Source organism: Marmota flaviventris, chromosome 4, assembly GCF_047511675.1.
Source record: "Marmota flaviventris isolate mMarFla1 chromosome 4, mMarFla1.hap1, whole genome shotgun sequence".
NCBI lineage: Eukaryota > Metazoa > Chordata > Mammalia > Rodentia > Sciuridae > Marmota > Marmota flaviventris.
Window position 1 is genome coordinate 167,213,809 of NC_092501.1, and position 20,697 is coordinate 167,234,505.

Genomic DNA, 20,697 nt, shown 5'->3' on the forward strand with positions numbered 1-20,697 from the left:
TCGGGGAAGCCCAGGACACCATGCCCAGGGGAGGGAGAAGCCCGACGGCTCCCAGGAGGCCCTGCCCATCAGATAGAGCAGCAGGTGCTGGAGGCTGGCAGCTGGTGACAGGGGGACAGAGCTTGGGAAGAAGAGAGTTCTGCAGACGGACGGGGTGGGGGCCCGGGGGGACCTGCACAGTGGTCTGCCATTGCCCACACCAAACACACTGGGGGTGGGGCTGCGCAGGACAGAGCCACACGTGTAAATGGTGTGACCTGAACGCAGCCTGCAGGCGATGCCAGGCAGGGCCGCCCTCTGCTGTGTCACCTCCAGGCACAGGGAGGACGCACCAGCCTGATGATCCTCACTCCTGGGTGCTCTTTTCAGCAACTTTCCATAAATCTATAACCTTTTCAAACTTACGTAAATAAAAAGAATAGAAAAAGGCAAGAAGTGGGAAAAGCCTCACCTGCCAGTAAGATCAAGCCAGCTGGGGAAGCAGTCTCTGCAGGCTGCTCCCATTGGCAGCCAGATCTGCGGCTCTGATCAGCCTGAGGAGCAGGGGTCACAGCTCCCACTCACAGCTGCCTTCTGAACCCCTGCAGAGCAGGCTGTGAAGCCAGAGCTGGCACAGGGCCAGGTGCTGCTCTGCGGTAACCACCAGTTCTGCGGTGATCAGTACCTTGGGTTTCTGCTCACTTGGGCTCTGGCCAAGGCTTTCCCAGGAGGCAGAGTTAATTAAGTAGTAAGTATGTCCCCCAGGGTGGGAAGTTCACACCCCATCTCCCCCCAGGCCTGGCTCACCATCAACTTTGTGGACCAACCCTCATTGGCCACAGGGTCTGAGTGGCCTGTGACCTTGAATCTCTGCACTTTGCCCAGACAGCCCAGCTGAGGAAGAGGTTCCCTGGGGTGTGAGGCAGGCAGGCCAGCACGGGTGGCACTCAGCTTCGCCAGCTGACCACAGTAGCTTCCAATGAAGTCTCAGGACAAGTTCTCACGGGACACGGACGTGAGGGACTTTGTTCATGATGCCACTCCCCAGGTATAAAAACAGCAGTGATGGCCACAGCCCATATCACACCAGCAACCAGCACTGCTGAGCCACATGCATGCACCCAGCCTGCAGTGACCCCCCTCTTGCACATCACTCCTGGGTGTGGGAGCTGGGCTCTGAGCAAGCCTGGCTGGCCTGCACCGGGCTTGGCCATACACCGTGGCCACAGCAATGCAGGCTGACAAAACACCCCTGCAACTCAGGACCAGGCTGCTGGTGGTGATGGGCCTTTGTGCTGCTCCTGGTCCACAGCTCAGGAGGGCCCTCAGGGATCTGACCCCAGCAGCATGGCCCCCATCCATACCACCTGCCACCTTACTTGTGTGAGAGCAGCTGTGCTGCAGAGGGAAGGACCGGGCAGCTGGTGCCCAGCTATTTTATGATTTTTAGAGCATTTCCATCTGCCCGACAAGTGTGATGATAACCAAAGGAACTGGCAAATCAGCCTGTGCTCAGAACCTGCATGTGAACAGGGGACATGGTGTTTGCTGATCACTCCTCCCTGGGAAGGCCTGGAGCTACGTCTCTTCTCACCACCTGGCACCCGGCCAGGTTCTGGGCCACTTCCCCACCTCACCTGCACTTCCGAGTCAGCGTCCACATGCTGCAGCTGGAACCAGGTGTCCCTGTTGTGGTACTTCTGCAGGTCCTCTTTCTGGATGGCCACCTTCCCTGGAACACACAGCAGAAGAGGCACTTGGCCGCCCAGCCCTCGGCAGGGCTTGGGTGTGGCACCTGCACGTCAGAGCACACAGCCCTGGAAATACCTAAAACGCCTGGCCCAGAAGGCGCCGACCAGTGTGGGAAGCTTTCCAGGTGCCAGAGGAAGGGCCCTGGGGCAGCCACCTCGCCCCGGGCCTACTGCTGACTCCACTCACAAGCTCAGAGGAGGCCGCTGCCTCGCACCCCACTCCAGGCACAGCCTCGGGACACCTTGGAGCAGCTCCTGCCCTGCCACCTGTCACTCACGCAGCCAGTACTCTGTCCTCCTGGAAGGGACACAGCCCACTTGCAGGCAGGGCTGTACGACTGGCCGTGATGTTGACCCACCAGGGAGGCACTCTCCTGCCTCTACAGCGGCCACAGGGCCCTTGCAAGAATTGTCCTCTGTCCTCCGTGGGATATGATGTGGTCTCACAGGAATAAGGAAAAATTCAGACTCTGAGGTCCATTGGCTGCTCAGGAGAGTGCCTCTGGAATCTGACATCCCGTGGTGTTTGTTCATTTTTAGGAGCTGAGACAGGCCGGGGACATGGTCACATATTTTACACGCCTGTGTGTTCTGTAACTTACACAGCAGTGCCCATCTTCGCTATGAAAGAGCCCGAGAGCCTCTCTCCCTGTGGCCTGGCCTCCAGGACGACCCTCCTGCAGGAATGGCCCTGCTTCCCAGGAATGTGTCACACTGGACCCTCCACATGCTGGGTCTCCTGTGCTCAGGGTCTCCTTTCCGGCGTTGTGATGTCACAGGGGCCACAGGGCCTCTGGCCTCAGAACTGTGAGCAGGACTTGCCTCTTGGTCCACAAAGTTCCAGGCTGGGGTATTTGTTGCAGAAACCAAGACACACTGGGACACCGGGCCGCCGGTGCTGCTGGGCTGGCCTGCAGGGGCAACTCAGCACCACCCTGCACTGCAGCGGCCCAGCAGACTGGGGGCCAGTTGGGAACCAGACACGCGCAGCCTATTTGGCACGCCTTTTCTTGCTGGCACCCCGGACACCAAGTCAGGCTCAAAGCACACAAGTGCAGACAGTGCCTGCAGGGCCGTGTGTCGGCCCAGGCGCCAGGGATCCAGGATCTGCGCTGACGCAGGTGGGAACTCCGCACTGAGGGCTGACACTCGGCACCGGGTGGAAGGGTGTGCTGCCGGGGGTCGTGAGGTCTTGTTCTGCAGGCTGCCTTTTCGGCCCCTCCTCGGGTGCTTCTGTAAATCCGACCTCACCTCTCAGCCCCAGAGTCTGCACCGCAGGGCCATGGCATGACCAGGCCCTGGCCCTTCCCACCAGGCCCCACGGGGCACCCCAGAGCCCTCAGAGAGCCCCCAGAGCCCAAGTCCCTATCCTCAGGAAAGACATCCGGGCCAGAGACACACTTCAGAACATCTGCACCAGGGGCATCTCACAATCTCCGGGAGCTTCCAAGTCCCTGGGGAGAGCAGCCCCTTCTGGTGGGGGGTGAGGGCTGGGCCATGGCCGTCTGGTCTGCACATGCCAGTGGCTGTTAGAAGGTACTGGAGCACTGGGTGACAATGCCTACACCCCAGAGGTGGGCTCCCCTGCTGCCCACTGGCCTGGGATCTGAGCCAGAGGTGGGGTGGAAGCCCTGTCTAGGGAAGGGCAGACCTGCAGACCCACAGCCCACTCAGCTCACCCAGGACCTGTGTACAGGGAGGCCCAACCAGGCCCATGAGCCGCAGGCCATTCCCCTCAGGCCACCCAGCTCCACCAGGAAGGCTGCAGACCAGACCTGCCCACCTCCACCAGATGAGACCCCGAGCAGCAAGGGCAGGGAAAGTGAAGGGACACCCACCCAGGCACCTACCTATGATGGAATCCCTCCGGAAAACATCTCTATCAAAAATGTAGAATGACAGATGACGGAAACTTCGAGGAATTTCACAGTAAAAGTCTTCTCCATAAAAGGGGCTGGACAAACAGAGGAAAGACACAGGGTCAGGGTCATGCTGTGGCGTCCATGCTGGTGCTGGACAGACCAACTGGCTGTCAGTAGGAGCCTCACTGCAGTCTGCTGTGACAGCCACAGGAACAACTGCACTGGGTGTCCCACGAGACACGAAGCAGCCTCACAGGGGACCCGCCGTGGGCACTTTGCCCAGCATCTTGGAGGAATGGCCAGCCACTCTGCAAGGCCACCCAGAGCCAAGCATGGACTTCCACAGTTGGCGAGAGAGAGTTCAGGAAACGGGAGAGCTGGTGTGGGCTCTGCCTCATGCTGCTCCACAGAGCCAGGGAGCTGCGCGTGCTGCTAAGCTGCAGCACTCACTCCCCACGAAGAGGACGCGGTGCTGCTCTCAGAGAGTTCCGTGCACAGTCCTGGGTGCACTGAGCGGTGGCTCTCACTTCTCACGGGAGAGGTCCTGCTTACCCTGCAGCTCCCTGACTCTGCAGCCCAAACCTGAGTCACCCGCAGCCGTAGCGGCCCTCAGATGAGGAGGGCCTCTGATGGAGGGACAGAGGCCAGGGCTTTCTCACTGAACAGACCTCCTTGTTCTGGGCTGGGAGATGGAACCTGGGGGCTGTGTGGGGCAGGTGGCTGCTGCAGGAGACACACAGGCCTCACCTGAGATGAGGAGTGACCCCAGAGTCAGGCACGTCTAGGACTCAGGCCCGAACCAGAAGACCACAGCTCTGCGGGCCTTGGCCAGCCGCAGGAGGAGCTTGCAGGGGCACCAGTGCCCGAGTGATGAGAAGGACTAAGCACCAGCCTCAGCACTCTCTGGGTCTTTCTGTCCCTGCTGGCTAGCTCTCGGCAGGCCCTCAGAGCCTCTGAGAATGAGGGCCTGCACCGACCCCCAGCCAGAGTGACAGATGTGAGGCCCCCTGTCAGCCAAGTGACTCGGGCCATGTCCAAGGCCCCTGTCATAACGGCCCAGGGCAGCTGTGTGTCAGCTTTGTTTAACAAACACCTGAGACAATCCCCTGAGAGGAGAAAGGGCCCTTCTGAAGTTCCCACCCCTCCCAGATCCCCACCCTGGGGACCGAGCCCTTAGCATCCGGCCTCCGGGAGATGCCCCAGATCCACACTTTAGCAGCTGGAATATGGACAGCTGTGGCTACCCCGGCTGACCTGGCGGGCAAGGCTGCTGGGCTGGAGGGCAACCCAAGCAGGCAGCCCTAACCGCCGCCCACAGGGCTGCTGTGGGCCTTGCTGGGACACCCGGGCCTGGGCCCGACTTGGCTGTCCCTGCAGGAATGCTCCTGACTATCCACAGCCCAAGGAGACGCTGAGGGCCCCACCAGGAGCGTTGACATGCCCTGCCTGCCTATGCTCCTGCCAGGGTCTGCCCAGGACTGACCCCACTTCTGTCCCTCCATGGGGGCTTCCTGGGAGGTGGCCATGGGCCACGTGCAGCTCTGGTTTGGATGATGTCCAAGTGTCACCAGGGCTCCACGTGTTGGAGCTCAATCCCCACTGAAGGGTTCAGAGATGGAAATGGAACCCACCTGTGATGTCCCAAGAGGGCCTGGGAAGGAATGTAGGATCTGGGATGTGAGCCGTGAGCATGATGGCTCCTACCATCATACCACCCACTCAGGAGGCTGAGGCAGAAGGATCGAAAATTAGAGGGCAGATCCTGTCTCAAATAAACACTGGATAAGGTTCAGGGTGGATCCCCCAGGAGTGAGTGCTGGCTACAGGGAAAGCCCTGAAGAGACACACACACACACACACACACACACACACACACACAGTCACACTCTGGTCTCCTGCCAGGCACACGCTCTGCCTCTGTTGGCCTCCAGACACAGCCCTAGGCCTTGGACCTCCAAAACCCCGAGCTCAAAGAAACCTCCCTCCTTTATGAATACGTCCGACTCCAGAATTTCACAGGTGACAAGGCAGCCGACTGGAGACCACCCCAGCACCATGCTAAGGGCCACCCAGCACCACACTGTGGGTCTCCCAGCACCACGCTGTGGGCCACCTAGTACCACGCTGTGGGTCTCCCAGCACCATGCTAAGGGCCACCCAGCACCACACTGTGGGTCTCCCAGCACCACGCTGTGGGCCACCTAGTACCACGCTGTCAGCCACACAGCACCATGCTAAGGGCCACCCAGCACCACACTGTGGGTCTCCCAGCACCACGCTGTGGGCCACCTAGTACCATGCTGTCGGCCACACAGCACCATGCTGGAGACCACCCAGCACCCCACTAAGGGCCACCCAGCACCACGCTGTCGGCCACACAGCACCATGCTTGAGAGCACCCCAGCACCACACTGAGGGTCACCCCAGCACCACGCTGAGGGCCACCCCAGCACCATGCTGTGGGCCACCCAGCACCACACTGAGGGCCACCCAGCACCACGCTGAGGGCCACCCTAGCTCCACGCTGAGGGCCACCCCAGCACCATGCTGTGGGCCACCCAGCACCACGCTGGAGGCTACAGGAATCAGAGTCCATAGCACTTGGAATTGACCTCCTCTGCGGCCACCAGGCTGGACGGAACAGATGGAGACCATGTCTGGGCTTGCGGGAAGTCCCATCCACATGCAGGCCCTGAGCCAGGGGCTGTCCCTCTGTGGCCTGTGCCCAACTCTGCCCACAGTGGGCCAGTGACTCCTTTGCCTTCAGAATGATGTCCAGCCAAGCTTTGTGGAAATTGGCAGGAGGGACAGGCAGACCCAGACCCTTCCAGTAATTTCTTTAAGCCCTGCTGAGCCAGAGTCCCAGCTCCTGTGTACCAGGAGCTTCCTCCTGCCCCGTCCAGCCCCCAGGTTACGGGAATGCAAGCAGTGGGGCCACACGTCCCTGAACTGCCCATGCAGAATGCAGTTGTCCACCCAGGCCTTCCCGTGAGAGCAGTGAGATTCAGGGTGGAAACTCTGAGAACGAGTCTCCGCTCCTCACCATCCAGGGGTGGTGGTAGGCAGGTGTGCTGATCTCTCCAGCTGGGGCTGTGGGAACACCACCCTCCCCGGGGAGGTGGGAGCTCTTGGGGGCGGAGCAGCTGCCCCATCAGGTCACCCATGCTTGGCCCTCCACTATTGCAGCAGCACCAGAAGCCCCTGCCAAAGACCAAGCGGGGACAGATCTCCTGAACATGTTCACGCTGCCAGGTCCTGCCCTGCCCTGGAGCTCTGGGCGGGGAGACGCACTGGGCAACACAGAAAGGACAAGGTGCAGCCTCCCAAGGCTGCTCACAGCCAGGAGCAGAGCAGCAAGGCAGAGAGGGTCCTTGAACATGCTCGTCCTACTCGGGGGGCCTAGAGCTGTGGCAGGACACCCCGACATCACTTACAGCCCCACATGGAGTCTGGTGGACCTGCTTCGACCTTGCTAAACTGGTGCAGGGACAGAAGGCAAGCCACTCATGTTGGAATGTTTTAGCCAAGGTGAAGGTGACAGCCTGGGCACTCTGTAAGATCTCCTTTCCTCTTTACACGCCCTCCCTCTGGGCCTTCTCATGCTCAGGATTGACCCACTGGACCTTTTCAGCTTGTGCTGAAGACAAAACCACTAATTCACAGCATGAGGAATTTCTTTTTTTAACTAAAAACACCACAGACTTGTTAACAACAATGTTGTCATAGGTGCGAGGACACATGTGCCATGGCCGGCCCTGAGAGCAGCCTCCTCCCGCGCCAGCTCCTGCTCCATGGTGGGGAGGGTCCGAGCAGCCAGAGCACATCCTCTGCAGGCTTGGCGGACACTAGGTGTGCTACTGTGGCCCCTGCTCAGGGAGGACGAGCCAGAGGGGAGGGACCTGGCCACCGGGCTCCCAGCTGCACAGCCCAGGACCGGGACAGGGCCTAGGTGACAGGCTCCACCATTCTCCCCTCCATGGGAAGCCCTGCCCACCTCTTCCCACTGCAGAATTTACAGCATGTATTCAAAAAGAGAAAGGAAATGACCGAGCACAAGGGCATCCCCACCCTCGTCCTGCCCAGGCTGCCCTGCAGACAAGGGATCCTTTCTGACAGCCTCCAAGGGTCCCAGTGCCGTCCCAGGGCAGCCTCAGGGCGTCTCCTGCACAGGCCTGGCTTTGTCCCTCTGGATCAACCCAGTCAAATGCATGATTAAGGAGCCACAGGCTGGGCCTGCGGCCTTCGGGCTCCAGGGCCTTCTTTTCAAATAAAGGAAGCGTCCACTGGAACCCGGGGCCTCTTAGGTGCGCTGTGTGAGGGCAGCAGCGTTCCCTCCCTCCGGCTGCCAGGTCAGAGGGAGACGCTGAAGGAGCCGGCACAGTTTCAAGTGAACAAACTTCCACAGAGAAAGAGACACTTGCAGGAAGCAGTGGGCCTCTCATTTGGGTCTTGCCTGAGCCGACTCCCTCCTCCCTTATCCCCCGAGCCCAGCAGGGCTTGGCCGGGAGGGTCACACAGGGCCTCACTGGGACTCACAGAGAAACCACCAACTTCTCCTTGAGTCATTTCCCGACATCTGTGCGAGGCCACCGCTGCCCCACCCCACCATGGCTGCTTGAGCCTCGTGACAAGTGACACTTGGTCATGAGAAAAGAACAAGTTCTGAGTCCCCAGTGTCTTGCTCTGCCGCAAGCTCCTGCCTTCGTTTCCCAACATCTGGGCCTGAGGGCTTGGGCAAGGGGGAGGGCTGGGTCTCCCCTGAGTGTCTCTGTGCTCCAGGGTCTGAGGGGCTGCAGGCAGGCCCCACTGGACCCTGCTTGACCCCCGGCCCAGGGCAGTGGGCATGAGGACCCCTCTGGCTCCAGAGGCAGCTGGGTAGGGATAGTAAGAGGACACCAGCCTAGTTCTCAAGGGCGGGGCATCCAGCTAATGAAGCACGCATGTGGCTAAGCCATGAACTGAAAGCTGAACTTGAATTTCATTAAAGCAAATGCTGTATCCAAACATCCCCAGAGATGGGCTGGGGTGGAAGGAAGTGCTAGGCACAGAGGAGTCCTGAGAGGCTGTTCACAAGGGAGCCTGGCACCTACCCCAGGGACCCAGGAGGAGGGCCTTGAGGAGTCCTGCAAGTCTGCTCTGAGTCCCTCAGTTGGGGTCCCAGCGCTCCTTGGAGCTCCCAGGCTGCACAGCACCTGTACCTGTGAGCTTTCCCTTCAGCCTGTCAAGAACTCCGATCCTCAGCCGTGGCCGAGCCTGAGCCCCACTCACTGCCTGTCCGTCCTCAGCAGCTTCGGGGGGGCCTCCCCAGCCAGGGAAGTTTCTCAGTCTTCCAAAAGGAAGGTGACGAACTGCAGGGGTCGCTGTCCCACCTAGCAAACCTGAGCAAGAGAGGGGAAGGGAGTCGCCCTCTCCTGGGCCTGGGGTGGGGGCCAGAGGCCAGTTGGCTGAGTGGCGGGGCGGGGCGGGGCGTTTCCCACCTGGGCCAGAGCTCACAGAAGCCTGCAGCACACCTGGAGCTGCCGGGCCCCACGGCGTAGTCCAAGACACGGGTGGGGTGCTTTATCCTGAAGTGCACACAGGCTGTGAACTTCAGACCCACCCCCAGACTAGAGAAGAGCAGGCTGGTTGTGCATAGTGTGGCCACAGGCACAGCAGCCCGAGCAGCTGCTGGCTGGGGTGGTCCTGCCCGACCTCTAGGTCCTAGAGGCACCTGCCACTGACCCAGGAGGCTGAGGCGTCAGGACTGGTAGCAGCAGTGCCCAGAAGTCCTGGCTAAGGACACAACTAAAACTGAACTGGATCCTTTAAGCACGACACTCAAAGTGGCTGAAGCAAGGGTTTCTGGGGGAGCCAGAGTCTGACACTGGCCCCACATGCTACGGCGATGCCCTGAACTCCAGAACCCCCACCAGGCCCTTGGGAAGACATGGCTAGGGAGCCGCCCAGGGCTGGAGGGACCCTGGAGGCTCCTGCAAGGGAAGGGAACCTGCAGCAGCATCCCAGCCACATCCAGGAGGGGCCCGCAGGCCACACAGCATGGTGACCCCTGGGCAGCAGGCACTCCCTGCTCGTGGAATTCAAGCTCACGAATGTGGGGAGTTAGAGAAAAGTCAACCTCAGGAGAGAGAACGTGACCTGGAGCGTCCGGCAATTTCAAAGTTGGCATTTTTGAGTCAACAGTGTGCTTTTACGAAAACTCCAGGGGGTCTGTCTCCCAAACCACCGACTACTGTCCCTTTAACTTCTGACCCAGATGACCTCTGCCCTGCCTAAAACTCGGAGCTGCAGAGATCTTCCCACCACACCAAAGCATATTTCCCAAGTGAGGGCATGTTCTGGTCTGGGCAGAATGTGCCCTCTTGGGACCCCACAAGAGGTGTACCCCAGGGCTGAGGGACACTTGGATCGCTTCCCTGCAGACTCCACAGGCTTGGGCACCAACCAGCCCAACTTCGTTAGCACTACAGGGCTGCCTACTTTGTTTCTTAACTGCTAATTTGATGTAGAATATACATAGGAAAGAAAGAATGAAAATGTCTCGGGTCTCCACTACTGAGCACAATTGCCGGCGGACCTTTGTGTCTAGATTTCCAGATCAGTTCTGGAGAAATCTCAGCCTGGGAGGGGGCTCTGGGGCCTGCCACTCCAGACGTAACCATGAAGGAAGCAGGTGCAGAGCTCAGGGAGCCAGGGTCTCTGCACAGCCCCAGATGGCTCTGCGGGGCCACAGAGAGACCAGGACCCAGGGCTCGCACTGAGCAGGAGCCGTCTTCACCACAGAACCCTGTGGAGAGGCAGCCGTGTCAGCGCCACACAGGACCACAAGCCCTGAGTGCAAACCGCATCCCCATCCTGACCTGGACGCGGGGAGACCGAGAGGCAGACACTCGGGGAATGTTCCTGCAAGGACTGAGGAACCTGCAGTAGATGCTCACTTGCTTGTGTGACTTGCTCTGCCCTTCAGCTGTCCCTCTAGGCCCTGGGGGGCAGCACCCTGGGGTGGAAGCCAGGTGTCCCCCTGGGGCCCTATGAGCTTTCAGCAGACTCCCGTTCCTGTCACAGAGTCACTGGTGTATGAGGGGATGGTGACAGGCTGCCATAGGAGGGCTGGGCACCCAGCTTTGCAATGTGACAAGTTCACATTCTACAGCAGGAGAAGGTCTTTTAGTGGCACAGAAACTTCCCAAAGTCACTTTCCTGGAGACAGGACAAGGCAGGGGAGAGGGGCTTGTTCTCCTGGGGGAGTCTGCTCCAGCAGTTCTTAGCTCAGACTTTGAGGGGGCAGCTGGCAGCCTCTGGCCCGCACTGGAAAAGGAGAAGGGGACGCTTCCTAGGACCGCATTGTAGCCACCGACAGGGCCATGCACCCAGGGCACCAGCCAGCCCATCCCACGGGGAAGGCCTGGCGCACGTGGACCCCGAAAGCAGCTTTTGTGAGTGAGGAAGAGGGCAGGGGCTGCCTTCTCCCTTGCCAGTGGAGAGAGTCTGTGGCACATCTTTGTAGAAGGGCTGGGCTCTGGGGCTCTCGCCAGGTCAGATGCACAGTATGGGCTCCTTGGCTTCCTACAGTGACTTTGCCAGAGGAGTGTCCGGAGCATTGGCTCTTAAAGGAGAGGCTGAGCTGGGAGAGCTTGTGGGCACACGGGAGGGGCAGCCCTGGCTTCCTGAGCATCGTGCTGGAGGAGTGAGGTGTCCAGGGCCTCCAAGGGCCAGGCCCTCAGCTCTGCTCCTCAGCCTCCCACAGGTCTGGCACCCTCCTGTCACCTAGACTCCAGCAGACACCTCCACAGAGACCCACTGCCTCTGGGCCTGCCCCCAAGCTGAGGCCACAGGGACCCTGAGCTAGCCCTAGTACACTCTTCCTGGGATGCCCAGACCAGTGGGGCTGCCACCGCCCTGTCCTCCACCTTCCACGTCCCTGGGCCTCCTGCTGACTCTGAGCAAGGTTCCAAATGGCCTCCCATCTCCCTTGGCCTCCTGTAGTCAGCTGTACACCAGGGAGCTAGACGCTGTCCTTCACTTCTAGGAGCTCTACTCTTCAAATCGGCAGGGTCGTTCCTTTCGGCCTTGGCCTGCTCAGCCTGGAGTCCTGCTTCTGCTTCCACATGTCAAGCTGGGTTACTGGACCTCGGTGCTGCAGACGCCAAGGGCCATGAGCTTCTTTTGCAGGTCGACTCAAGGCTCTGCACACCTGCGCTCTTTCCCTTCCAATCCTGCTCTTTGGGACTTAGTGTGTGATGGAAAGAGGGGGCTGGAGGTGCTCAACCACAGCAGACACTAACCGGCTTCTGGCCAGGGCCCATGTGGAGTGGGGCTGAGAACCACAGCCCTCCCAGGCTGCAAACTCGTGAGGAGCAAATGCCCGGCGGCGGGGCAGGGGCCGTTCTGCCGACCCCTCTCTGTGCCTGGGGCCTGGGCCCTGTGCCTGTCTGTCTGAGCTCTGTGAAGCACTTGCCCAGCCAAAAGCCAAGAAGTGGGAACGTGGACTGCCGGCGAGGGGCTCTGCCTGCGGACTGCTTGCTCCTGGCCGTGGGCACGCCTCCTTTCCTGTGCCAAAGGCAGCTTCTGGGGCCCCCAAGCCAGAAACCATGATTTCTGCGAAATGTTGGAAGACAGTGGGCCCTGCCTCTCCACCTCACCTGAGAGTAGACCCCGACGGAGACGAGTCCCACCGACCCCTCAGCAGTCTGGAGAGGAGCCAGCCTGGCCAGGACCCAGGCAAGTCCCGGGTGCACCCTCCTCGGGCCTCTGGCACACCAGGTGCAGGCAGCAGGGAAGTCTCCTGCATGAACCGGCTGCAACTCAGGGCAGGCTCCTCGCCCTCCTGCCTCTCTACCTGGAGACTCAGCCACTTCACCGCCAACCCCAGGCTCGCCCTGGACTGACTCCAGACCCCCACCAGCCCTAAGGGTCCCAGTCAAAACAATGGAAGGGGGTGGGCATACACAGATGGAGGGGCCAGGGTGACGGAGCAGCCTGGGGCCAGGCCTCGGCCGCTGCCCAGCACTGGACAGCCTCCAGCCCACGAGGAGGGTGCTGCCACTTGGAAGTCAACAGCCAGGCAACATTCAGCTGCTAAAAATGTTCTCAGAAGGAAAACAGCTGTTTTGAGACCCCAAGCCCTGAACTCGGGCTGAAGGGGAGTCACTGGTTCCAGACGGCTCCTCTGGTCCCGTGGAGTGCCTGCTTGGCAGGCTGCCTGCCCACCAGACAGCGGCCCACTCCGCTGACACGGAGGACGGACAGGCCGCCCAGGTCTCCTGCCGGAGCTCTGAGCCCCTGCACAGCCACGCTGGCCTCCCTGTTGCCACTTTCTGTCCCCACCTGCTCCCGCCACCAGGCACAGGCCTCTTCAGTGGCGCCTGGGCTGGAGCTTGTCAGAAGACAGGCTGGCTCCCCTGCCCAGGACATGCCATCCTGACCAGTCCCCACAACCCCATCACAAGGGAGGCTCAGACCCAGGGCCGGTCAGTTCTCCTACCAATGCCGTCATCTAACTGATGGACAGATGTTTTCTAGGCCTCTTAACTAAGTCACCTCAGTGCCCCTATAACACACTCTCCTGAGGAAAATGCAAAAGGAGATGTTGAAAAGAAAACTTCTAGAATGTTCTCCCCTCTCAGAAACCCCTTGACACTTTCCTGGCAGTGGTCTCTACTGAAAAGAGCAACTGGTGTTGGTGGGAAGGGGTGGTGGCCAGCTAGGAGCATCCAGCAGACACCAGGGCCCAGGTCAGAAGCTCCCAAGTGACCGCCTGCCAGCAGAGCCCTCACATCTGGGCCGACGGCCAAGAACGCGGGACGTGGCGGGTGCCACAGAGGGAACCCGGTGGCTAACAAGTAAAGGCACAGTGGCTTACCAGAGTGACTTTTCCACAATTTTGGTCCTGAAGACCTCCTCCTGGTCCAGGTTCACTGTGCAGTAGCAGTCCCGCATCTTGTTGGGCCCAGGGTAGGAGGGGAGGTTCTTGGCTTCACCTAAAGAGAGAAGACGACATGTATCGTCACTTGGCACGCAAACGCTCAGCACCTCCCAATCACAGGGACATTTCCAAATAACAAACTTACTTCAGGCAAGGCATGTGATTCAACCTCTGTACGTCCACTCACTCTGCTTATTCTTGGTTGTTTTTAGATATACATGACAGCAGTGTGTATTTTGATATATTATACATACATAGGGACATAGGGTGCATCACATTACAACTTTGACCCCATTCTGTGGTTGTACATGGTATGGAGTTACACTGGCCGTGTATTCATATATGAGCATAGGGAAGTTATTTCTGATTCATTCTACTGTCTTCCTATTCCCATGCCCCCTCCCTTCCCTTCATTGCCCTTCATCTAATCCAATGAACTTCTATACTTCTCCTCCCTATCCTCCCTTGTTGTAGGTTAGCATCCACATATCAGAGAAAACATATAACCTTTGGTTTTGGGGACTGGCTTATTTTATTTAGCATGATATTATCCAGTTCCATCCATTCACCAGCAAATGCCATAGTTTCATTCTTCTTTAAGGCTGAGTAATATTCCATTGTGTATATGTACCATATATACACAATGGAATATTACTTTATCTTTATCCATTTTCTTTATCCATTCTTCTGTTGAAGGACACTTAGGTTGGTTCCACAGCTTGGCTATTGTGAATTGAGCTGTTATAACCATTGATGTGGCTGCATCACTGTAGGATGCTGGTTTTAAGTCCTTGGGTATAGACCGAGGAGTGGGATAGCTGGGTCAAATGGTGGTTCCTATCCTAGTTTTCTGAGGCATCTCCATACTGCTTTCCAGAGGGGTTACACCAATTTGCAGTCCCAGCAGCGATGTATGAGTGTGCCTTTTCCCCACATCCTCAGCAACATGAATTGTGTGGGTCCCTGTGCACCCTCCACTGGTCCTTCCTGTTCAGAGCAGCTCCCAGAAACATCTGAACATGTTTGGAGAAAACAGATGGTGCCTCAGGGCACCAGCGCCCAGTGGCCCTGCAGAAGGCTCCTGCCCTGGCTCTGCCTCAGGGGTTTGCAGGCCCAAACAGCAGGTCTGACGCTGAGCGTGCTGGAAGGATCATCTAGGACCTGGGCTCACCTCAAAGAGCCACGTCTGCCTCTGAGCCACTCTGACACTAGCAGCACCTGGCACTGGGCTCCACTTGCATCAGGCACAGGTTGGGAAAGACAGATGCTGGACACCCCCTGGCCAGTGCCACTGGGGGCACACACTGATGCCTGCCAGCACTGCTCAGGGACCAGGGAGTTGTCTCCTGTTGACCCTGAAAACAAAATGAACCAAACCAATCCAGACAGAAGCCCCTCAGCACCCCGTCTTCAGAGTGGAGAGCACCACACCAGGGCCAGTAGTCGCCTCGCACACTGTGGCAGGGGAACTGCAGCTCCACTGGGCCTCTGCACGCCAAGGCCCGGTGCTGCCACCAGGGGCGGGGACAGGAGGCCTGCTCACTGGAGAAGTGCCAACTTGAAAGTGGAGCCCAAAGGCAGGACAGATGCAACTTGTTGCTTCTTTTAGCTTTTCATTGATGCAGTTTGGACGCAGAAGTCTAACTGGGTGAGGTTTTCGGTGTCAATGAACCCTGTCTGCCATGCACTGACATGCTTTGGGGTGTGTGTGTGACTACACCAGCTGTGACCTCAAGAGCTGCCTGGGGTCTCACCCTCATGTGACCTTTCCCATGCCGTCTGTGTCTGGGACCTCAGGCTCCTCCCCTGTGAAAGCAGAACTCAACTCTGCCCCTCTGCTCCAAGACGCATCTAGACCAGAAGGCCCTGGGATTCATATTTGGGAATCACAGAGGAACAATCGATGGCTATCAGCTGTGCAGGGAGAACCCAAAGGAGGCCTCTGGAGCTGCTGCCCGTGGGGGCTGCCCTGGCGGCTCTCCTGACGGCCTCTTGTTGGGGGGAGTCATGAAGACACGGTCTGGTGAGGGCTGAAGAAACCCGCGAGCTCCAATAGGTCCGAGGCAGACCTCCTGCAGCACCTGTGGCAGGAGCCCCCCACGCACACGCCTGGTGGAATCACAGGCCAGGAGGAGAAGCAGGCCCAGAATGGGAGGGGGGATGGGGAGACTGCTGATGTCCAGGCAGCCCTGTGACCTCCCAGCTCTGGATGGGGACTGATGGCTCTCACAAAGTCCAGAAATCTGAACCCGAAGCTAGCGCCATTCTGCTGACCTTCAGCCCCAGCCTTCGAAGTGGGTTCTGGCACCTTTGCATTCTCACTTGCTTTCCGTTTTGGGTTTTCTGGGCTTTTTGTTTTGGTTGGTTTGTGTCTTGTTGTGGCAATGAGTGTGGATGTTGGAAGTTCCTATGTTTCTCAGGGAAAAACTTTGGAAGTCCTGTGGGAAATGGTCTTCAGTGGAAAACACAGAGTTGAGATTTTTTTTTTCCTGTTTATTATGCAAAGAACCTCCAGACACAAGCAGCGGGAGTCACTTTCCGGCAAGGTGCCTTTGGCGGAGAAAGCAGGGTGCGTCCTCTGAACAGCTTGTGAGACAGGCACCAACTGGCATCGAGTCTGGACCAGCCGGAAGCATGCTGGTTGCTATGGTAACAGCAACACCAGAGAGTAACTGGTCAGCTTGAGCCAGGTCAAGCAGGCCCCTCGGACCAGGAGGACCAGAGCAGCTGCCATGCCCCCTCCAGGCGGTGTCCCCTGGCAGGTTCCCCACTGCTGGGGGCTCCACCTGGCCCAGCAGAGCAGACCCAGGAGCAGTGAGTCATCCAAGAGGAGCCACGGAGGAGTGCAGCCAGCTCCCGGGTGCTGAGCCCTGGCTGCACGCCCAAGGCCAAGCCTTCCCTCCTGACCATGCATCATGGCCTCCTCTGTCTGCTCAGAGGAAGAGCATGTTGTTCCTCCCTCTAGGCACACAGCTGCCCACAGAAGGAGGGAGAGCCGCCCTGGCACCCAGCAGATGCTGAACTGCTAGGGAGTGCACACACAGGTGAAGGAAAGCAACTCGGGCTCATCCCCAGAGCTGCCTGCTGCATCCCTGCAGCTCCACCCCTGTCCACACAGCTGGGGACGCCCATACCTGCTCACCAGCCCTCTCCACTCTCAGTGAACAACAGAAGCCAAAGCAGCACTTGAAGAATGATCACACAGATGTAGACCGTGAAGCAGCACAACCCAATTCCCAGCACCAGGACCGCCAGCTCTGTTCTCGCCCACTTAGCACAGTGACTGACCACTCTTGAAACGATGCATGAACAGTTCTGTGCCCAGAGCCCTGGCCCCCTGGAGGCCAGCCTCCCTCACGGACCCACCAACAGCACCCACCGCTCCGGCCTTAGGCAAGCCTGCAGCCATCCCACCTGAGCACATGTGTCCTAGGCTCCGACACTTGGCAAGACATTGCAACAGCCATGTTCTCAAGAAGAATGGCGCTGTGCCCCAAACCCCTGCTGTTGCAGCGCCCACGACCACCTTGCCCTGCAGCCCTTGGTGCCGAACTGAGCAGAACTCCACCAGCAGGCCGGACAGAACTGCTTTCTTCTCTTTTTTTCCTAGTTATTCTAATTTGTTATACATGATGGCAGAATGCAATTCATTTCATATTTCACATATAGACACTGATTGTACACAAAGTATTTTCACACCATTTGTGTCTTATACATGTACTTAGGTGATGATGTCTAATTCATTCCACTGTCTTTCCTGCCCTCGTGCCTCCTCCTTCCCCCTCCCGCCACTTTGCCCCATCTAGAGTTCCTCCATTCCTCCCATACTCCCCCCCAATTCTCATTATGAGTCAAGATCCTCATATCAAAGAAAATATTCGGCTTTTTGGTTTTTTGGGATTGACTTGCTTCACATATCATTATATTCTCCAACTTTATCCATTTGCCTACAAATGCCATCATTTTATTCTCTTTTAATGATAAGTAATGTTGAATTTTGTATATATACCAAAGTTTCCCTATTCATTCACCTACTGAAGGGCATCTAGGTTGGTTCCATAATTTAGCTATTGTGAATTGTGCTGCTATAAACATTAATATGGTTATGTCCCTGTAGTATGCTGTTTTTATACCTTTGGGTATAAACCAAGGAGTGGAATAGTTGGGTCAAATTGTAGTTCCATTCCAAGTTTTCCAAGGAATCTCCATACTGCTTTCCAGGTTGGCTGCACCAATTTGCGGTCCCACCAGCAATGTATGAATTGCTCTTTCCCCACATCCTCGCCAACTACTTATTGCTGTTTGTATTCTTGATAGCTACCATTCTGACTGGAGTGAGATGAAATCTTAGAGTAGTTTTGATTTGCATTTCTCTAATTGCTAGAGAAGTTGAACATTTTTTTCATATGTTTGTTGACTGATTGTATATCTTCTTCCAAGAAGTACCTGTTCAGTTCCTTGGCCTATTTATTGATTGGGTTATTTGTTGTGTGTGTGTGTGTGTGTGTGTGTGTGTGTGTTAAGGTTTTTGAATACTTTATATATCCTAGAGATAAGTGCTCTATCTGATTTGCTTGTGGTAAAGATTTGCTCCTATTCTCTAGGCTCTCTATTCATGTCACTGATTGTTTCTTTTTCAGAGAAGAAGCTTCTTAATCCATCCTGTTTATTGGTTCTTGGTTTTAATTCTTGCACTATAGGAGTTTTATTAAGAAAGTTGGGGCCTATACCAACATGATGGAGATTTGGGCCTACTTTTTCTTCTATTAGGTGCAAGGTCTCTGGTTTAATTCCTAGGTCCTGGATCCACTTTGAGTTTTGTGCATGGTGAGAGATAGAGGTTTAATTTCATTTTGTTACATGTGGATTTCCGGTTTTCCCAGCATTTTTTTAAAAATAGGCTATCTTTTCTCCAATGTATGTTTTTGGTGCCTTTGTCTAATATAAGATAACTAAAGTTATGTGGGTTAGACTCTGTGTCCTGTATTCTGTACCATTGGTCTACAGGTCTATTTTGATGCCAATAACATGCTGTTTTTGTTACTATTGCTCTGTAGTACAGTTTAAGGTCTGGAATAGTGATGCTACCAGCTTCACTCTTCTTGCTAAGGACTGCTTTGGCTATTCTGGGTCTCTTATTTTTACAGATGAATTTCATGATCGCTTTTTCTATTTCTATAAGGAATGCCATTAGGATTTTGATTGGGATTGCATTGAATCTGTATAGTGTTTTTGATAGTATGGTCATTTTGATAATATTAATTCTGCATATCCAAGAACAAGGTAGATCTTTCCATCTTCTAAGGTCTTCTTTGATTTCTTTCTTTAGCATGTTGTAGTTTTCATTGTAGAGGTCTTTCACCTCTTTCATTAAATTTATTCCCAAGTATTTATTGTAAATGGGGTGGTTTTCCTAGTTTCACTTTCAGCGAATTTGTCACTGATGTACAGAAATGCCTTTGATTTATGGGTATTGATTATATATCCAGCTGCTCTGATGAATTCATTTATTAGTTCTGGGAGATTTCTCATGGAATATTTTGGATCTTCTAGGTGTAGAATCATATCATCTGCAAATAGTGATAATTTGAGTTCTTCTTTTCCTATCCATATCCCTTTGATTTCTTTCATCTGTCTGATTGCTCTGGCTAGAGTTTCAAGAACTATGTTGAATAGAAGTGGTGACAGAGGGCATCCCTAGGTCCTGGATCCACTTGTTCCAGTTTAGAGGGAATGCTTTCAATTTTTCTCCATTTAGAATGATGTTGGCCTGGGGCTTAGCATAGATAGCCTTTACAAAGTTGAGGTGTGGTCCTGTTATACCTAGTTTTTCTAGTGTTTTGAACATGAAGGGGTGCTGTATTTTATCAAATGCTTTCTCAGCATCTATTGAGATGATCATAGGATTTTTATCTTTGAGTCTATTGATGTGATGAATTACATTTATTGATTTCCATATGTTGAACTAACCTTGCATCCCTGGGATGAACCCTACTTGATCATGGTGCACTGTCTTTTTGATTTGTTTTTGTATTTGATTTGCCAGAATCTTATTGAGAAATTTTGCATCTATATTCATTAGAGATATTAGTCTGAAGTTTTCTTTCTTTGATGTGTCTTTGTCTGGTTTTGAAACCAGGGTGATATTGGCCTCATAGAATTGTTTGGAAGTTCTCCCTCTTTTTCATTTCATGAAATAGTTTGAGAAGTATTGGTGTTAGTTCTTCGTTAAAGGTCTTATAGAAGTCAGTCATGTATCCATCCAGTCCTGGGATTTTCTTGGTTGATAGGCTTCTAATGGTGTCCTCTATTTCCTTGCTTGAAATTGATCTGTTTAAATTGTGTATATCATCTTGATTTAATTTAGGCATATCATGTGCCTCTGGAAATCTGTCGATGCCTTCGATATTTTTCTATTTTATTGGAGTACAAATTTTCAAAATAATTTCTAATTATTTTCTATATTTCTGTAGGATCCATCGTAATATTTCCTTTTTCATCATGGATGTTAGTAATTTGAATTTCTCTCTCCTTCTCTTCATTAGCATGACTAATGGTTTATCAATTTTATTTATTTTTCAGAGAAACAACTTTTTGTTTTGTCAATTTTTTCCATTGTTTCAATTTCATTGATTTCAGCTCTGATTTTAATTATTTCCTGTTTCCTACTGCTTTGGGGGTTGATTTGTTCTTCTCTTTCTAGGGCCCTGAGATGTTATGTTAGGTCATTCATTTGTTGACTTTTTCTTCTTTGAAGGAATGAACTCTATGCAGTGCACTTTCCTCTTAGCACTGCCTTCATAGAGTCCCAGAGATTTGATATGTGGTATTGGTGTTCTCATTTACCTCTTCTAATCTCCCCCTTGAAATCTTTTGCAATCCAGTGTTCATTTGATAGCATATTATTTAATCTCCAGGTGTTGGAGTAGCTTTTAGTTTTTATTTTATCATTGGTTTCTAATTTCATTCCATCATGGTCTGATAGAATGAAGGGTAGTATCTCTACTTTTTTGTGTTTAGTAAGATTTGCTTTGTGGCATAACATGGTGTATTTTAGAGAAGGAACCACGTGCTGCTGAGAAGAAAGTGTACTTGCTTGTTGATGGATAATATACTCTCTATATGTCGGTTATGTGTAAGTTTTTGATTGTATTATTGAGTTCTATAGTTCCTTTGTTTTGCT

At 54.9% G+C, this 20,697-nt stretch overlaps 1 protein-coding gene across 2 annotated transcripts in view; it reads right to left on the reverse strand.

The window, feature by feature from the left end:
* Rasa3 (RAS p21 protein activator 3) overlaps nucleotides 1-20,697 on the reverse strand; it is a 77,826-nt gene that overhangs the window by 37,049 nt on the left and 20,080 nt on the right. For both annotated transcript variants that reach the window (XM_027938797.2, XM_027938798.2), the window contains exons 2-4: nucleotides 13,452-13,569; nucleotides 3,581-3,684; nucleotides 1,617-1,711 (exon numbers count right to left, since the gene is read on the reverse strand). In XM_027938797.2, coding sequence (XP_027794598.2) covers nucleotides 1,617-1,711; nucleotides 3,581-3,684; nucleotides 13,452-13,569 — 317 coding nt within the window. The remainder of the gene's footprint in view (nucleotides 1-1,616; nucleotides 1,712-3,580; nucleotides 3,685-13,451; nucleotides 13,570-20,697) is intronic.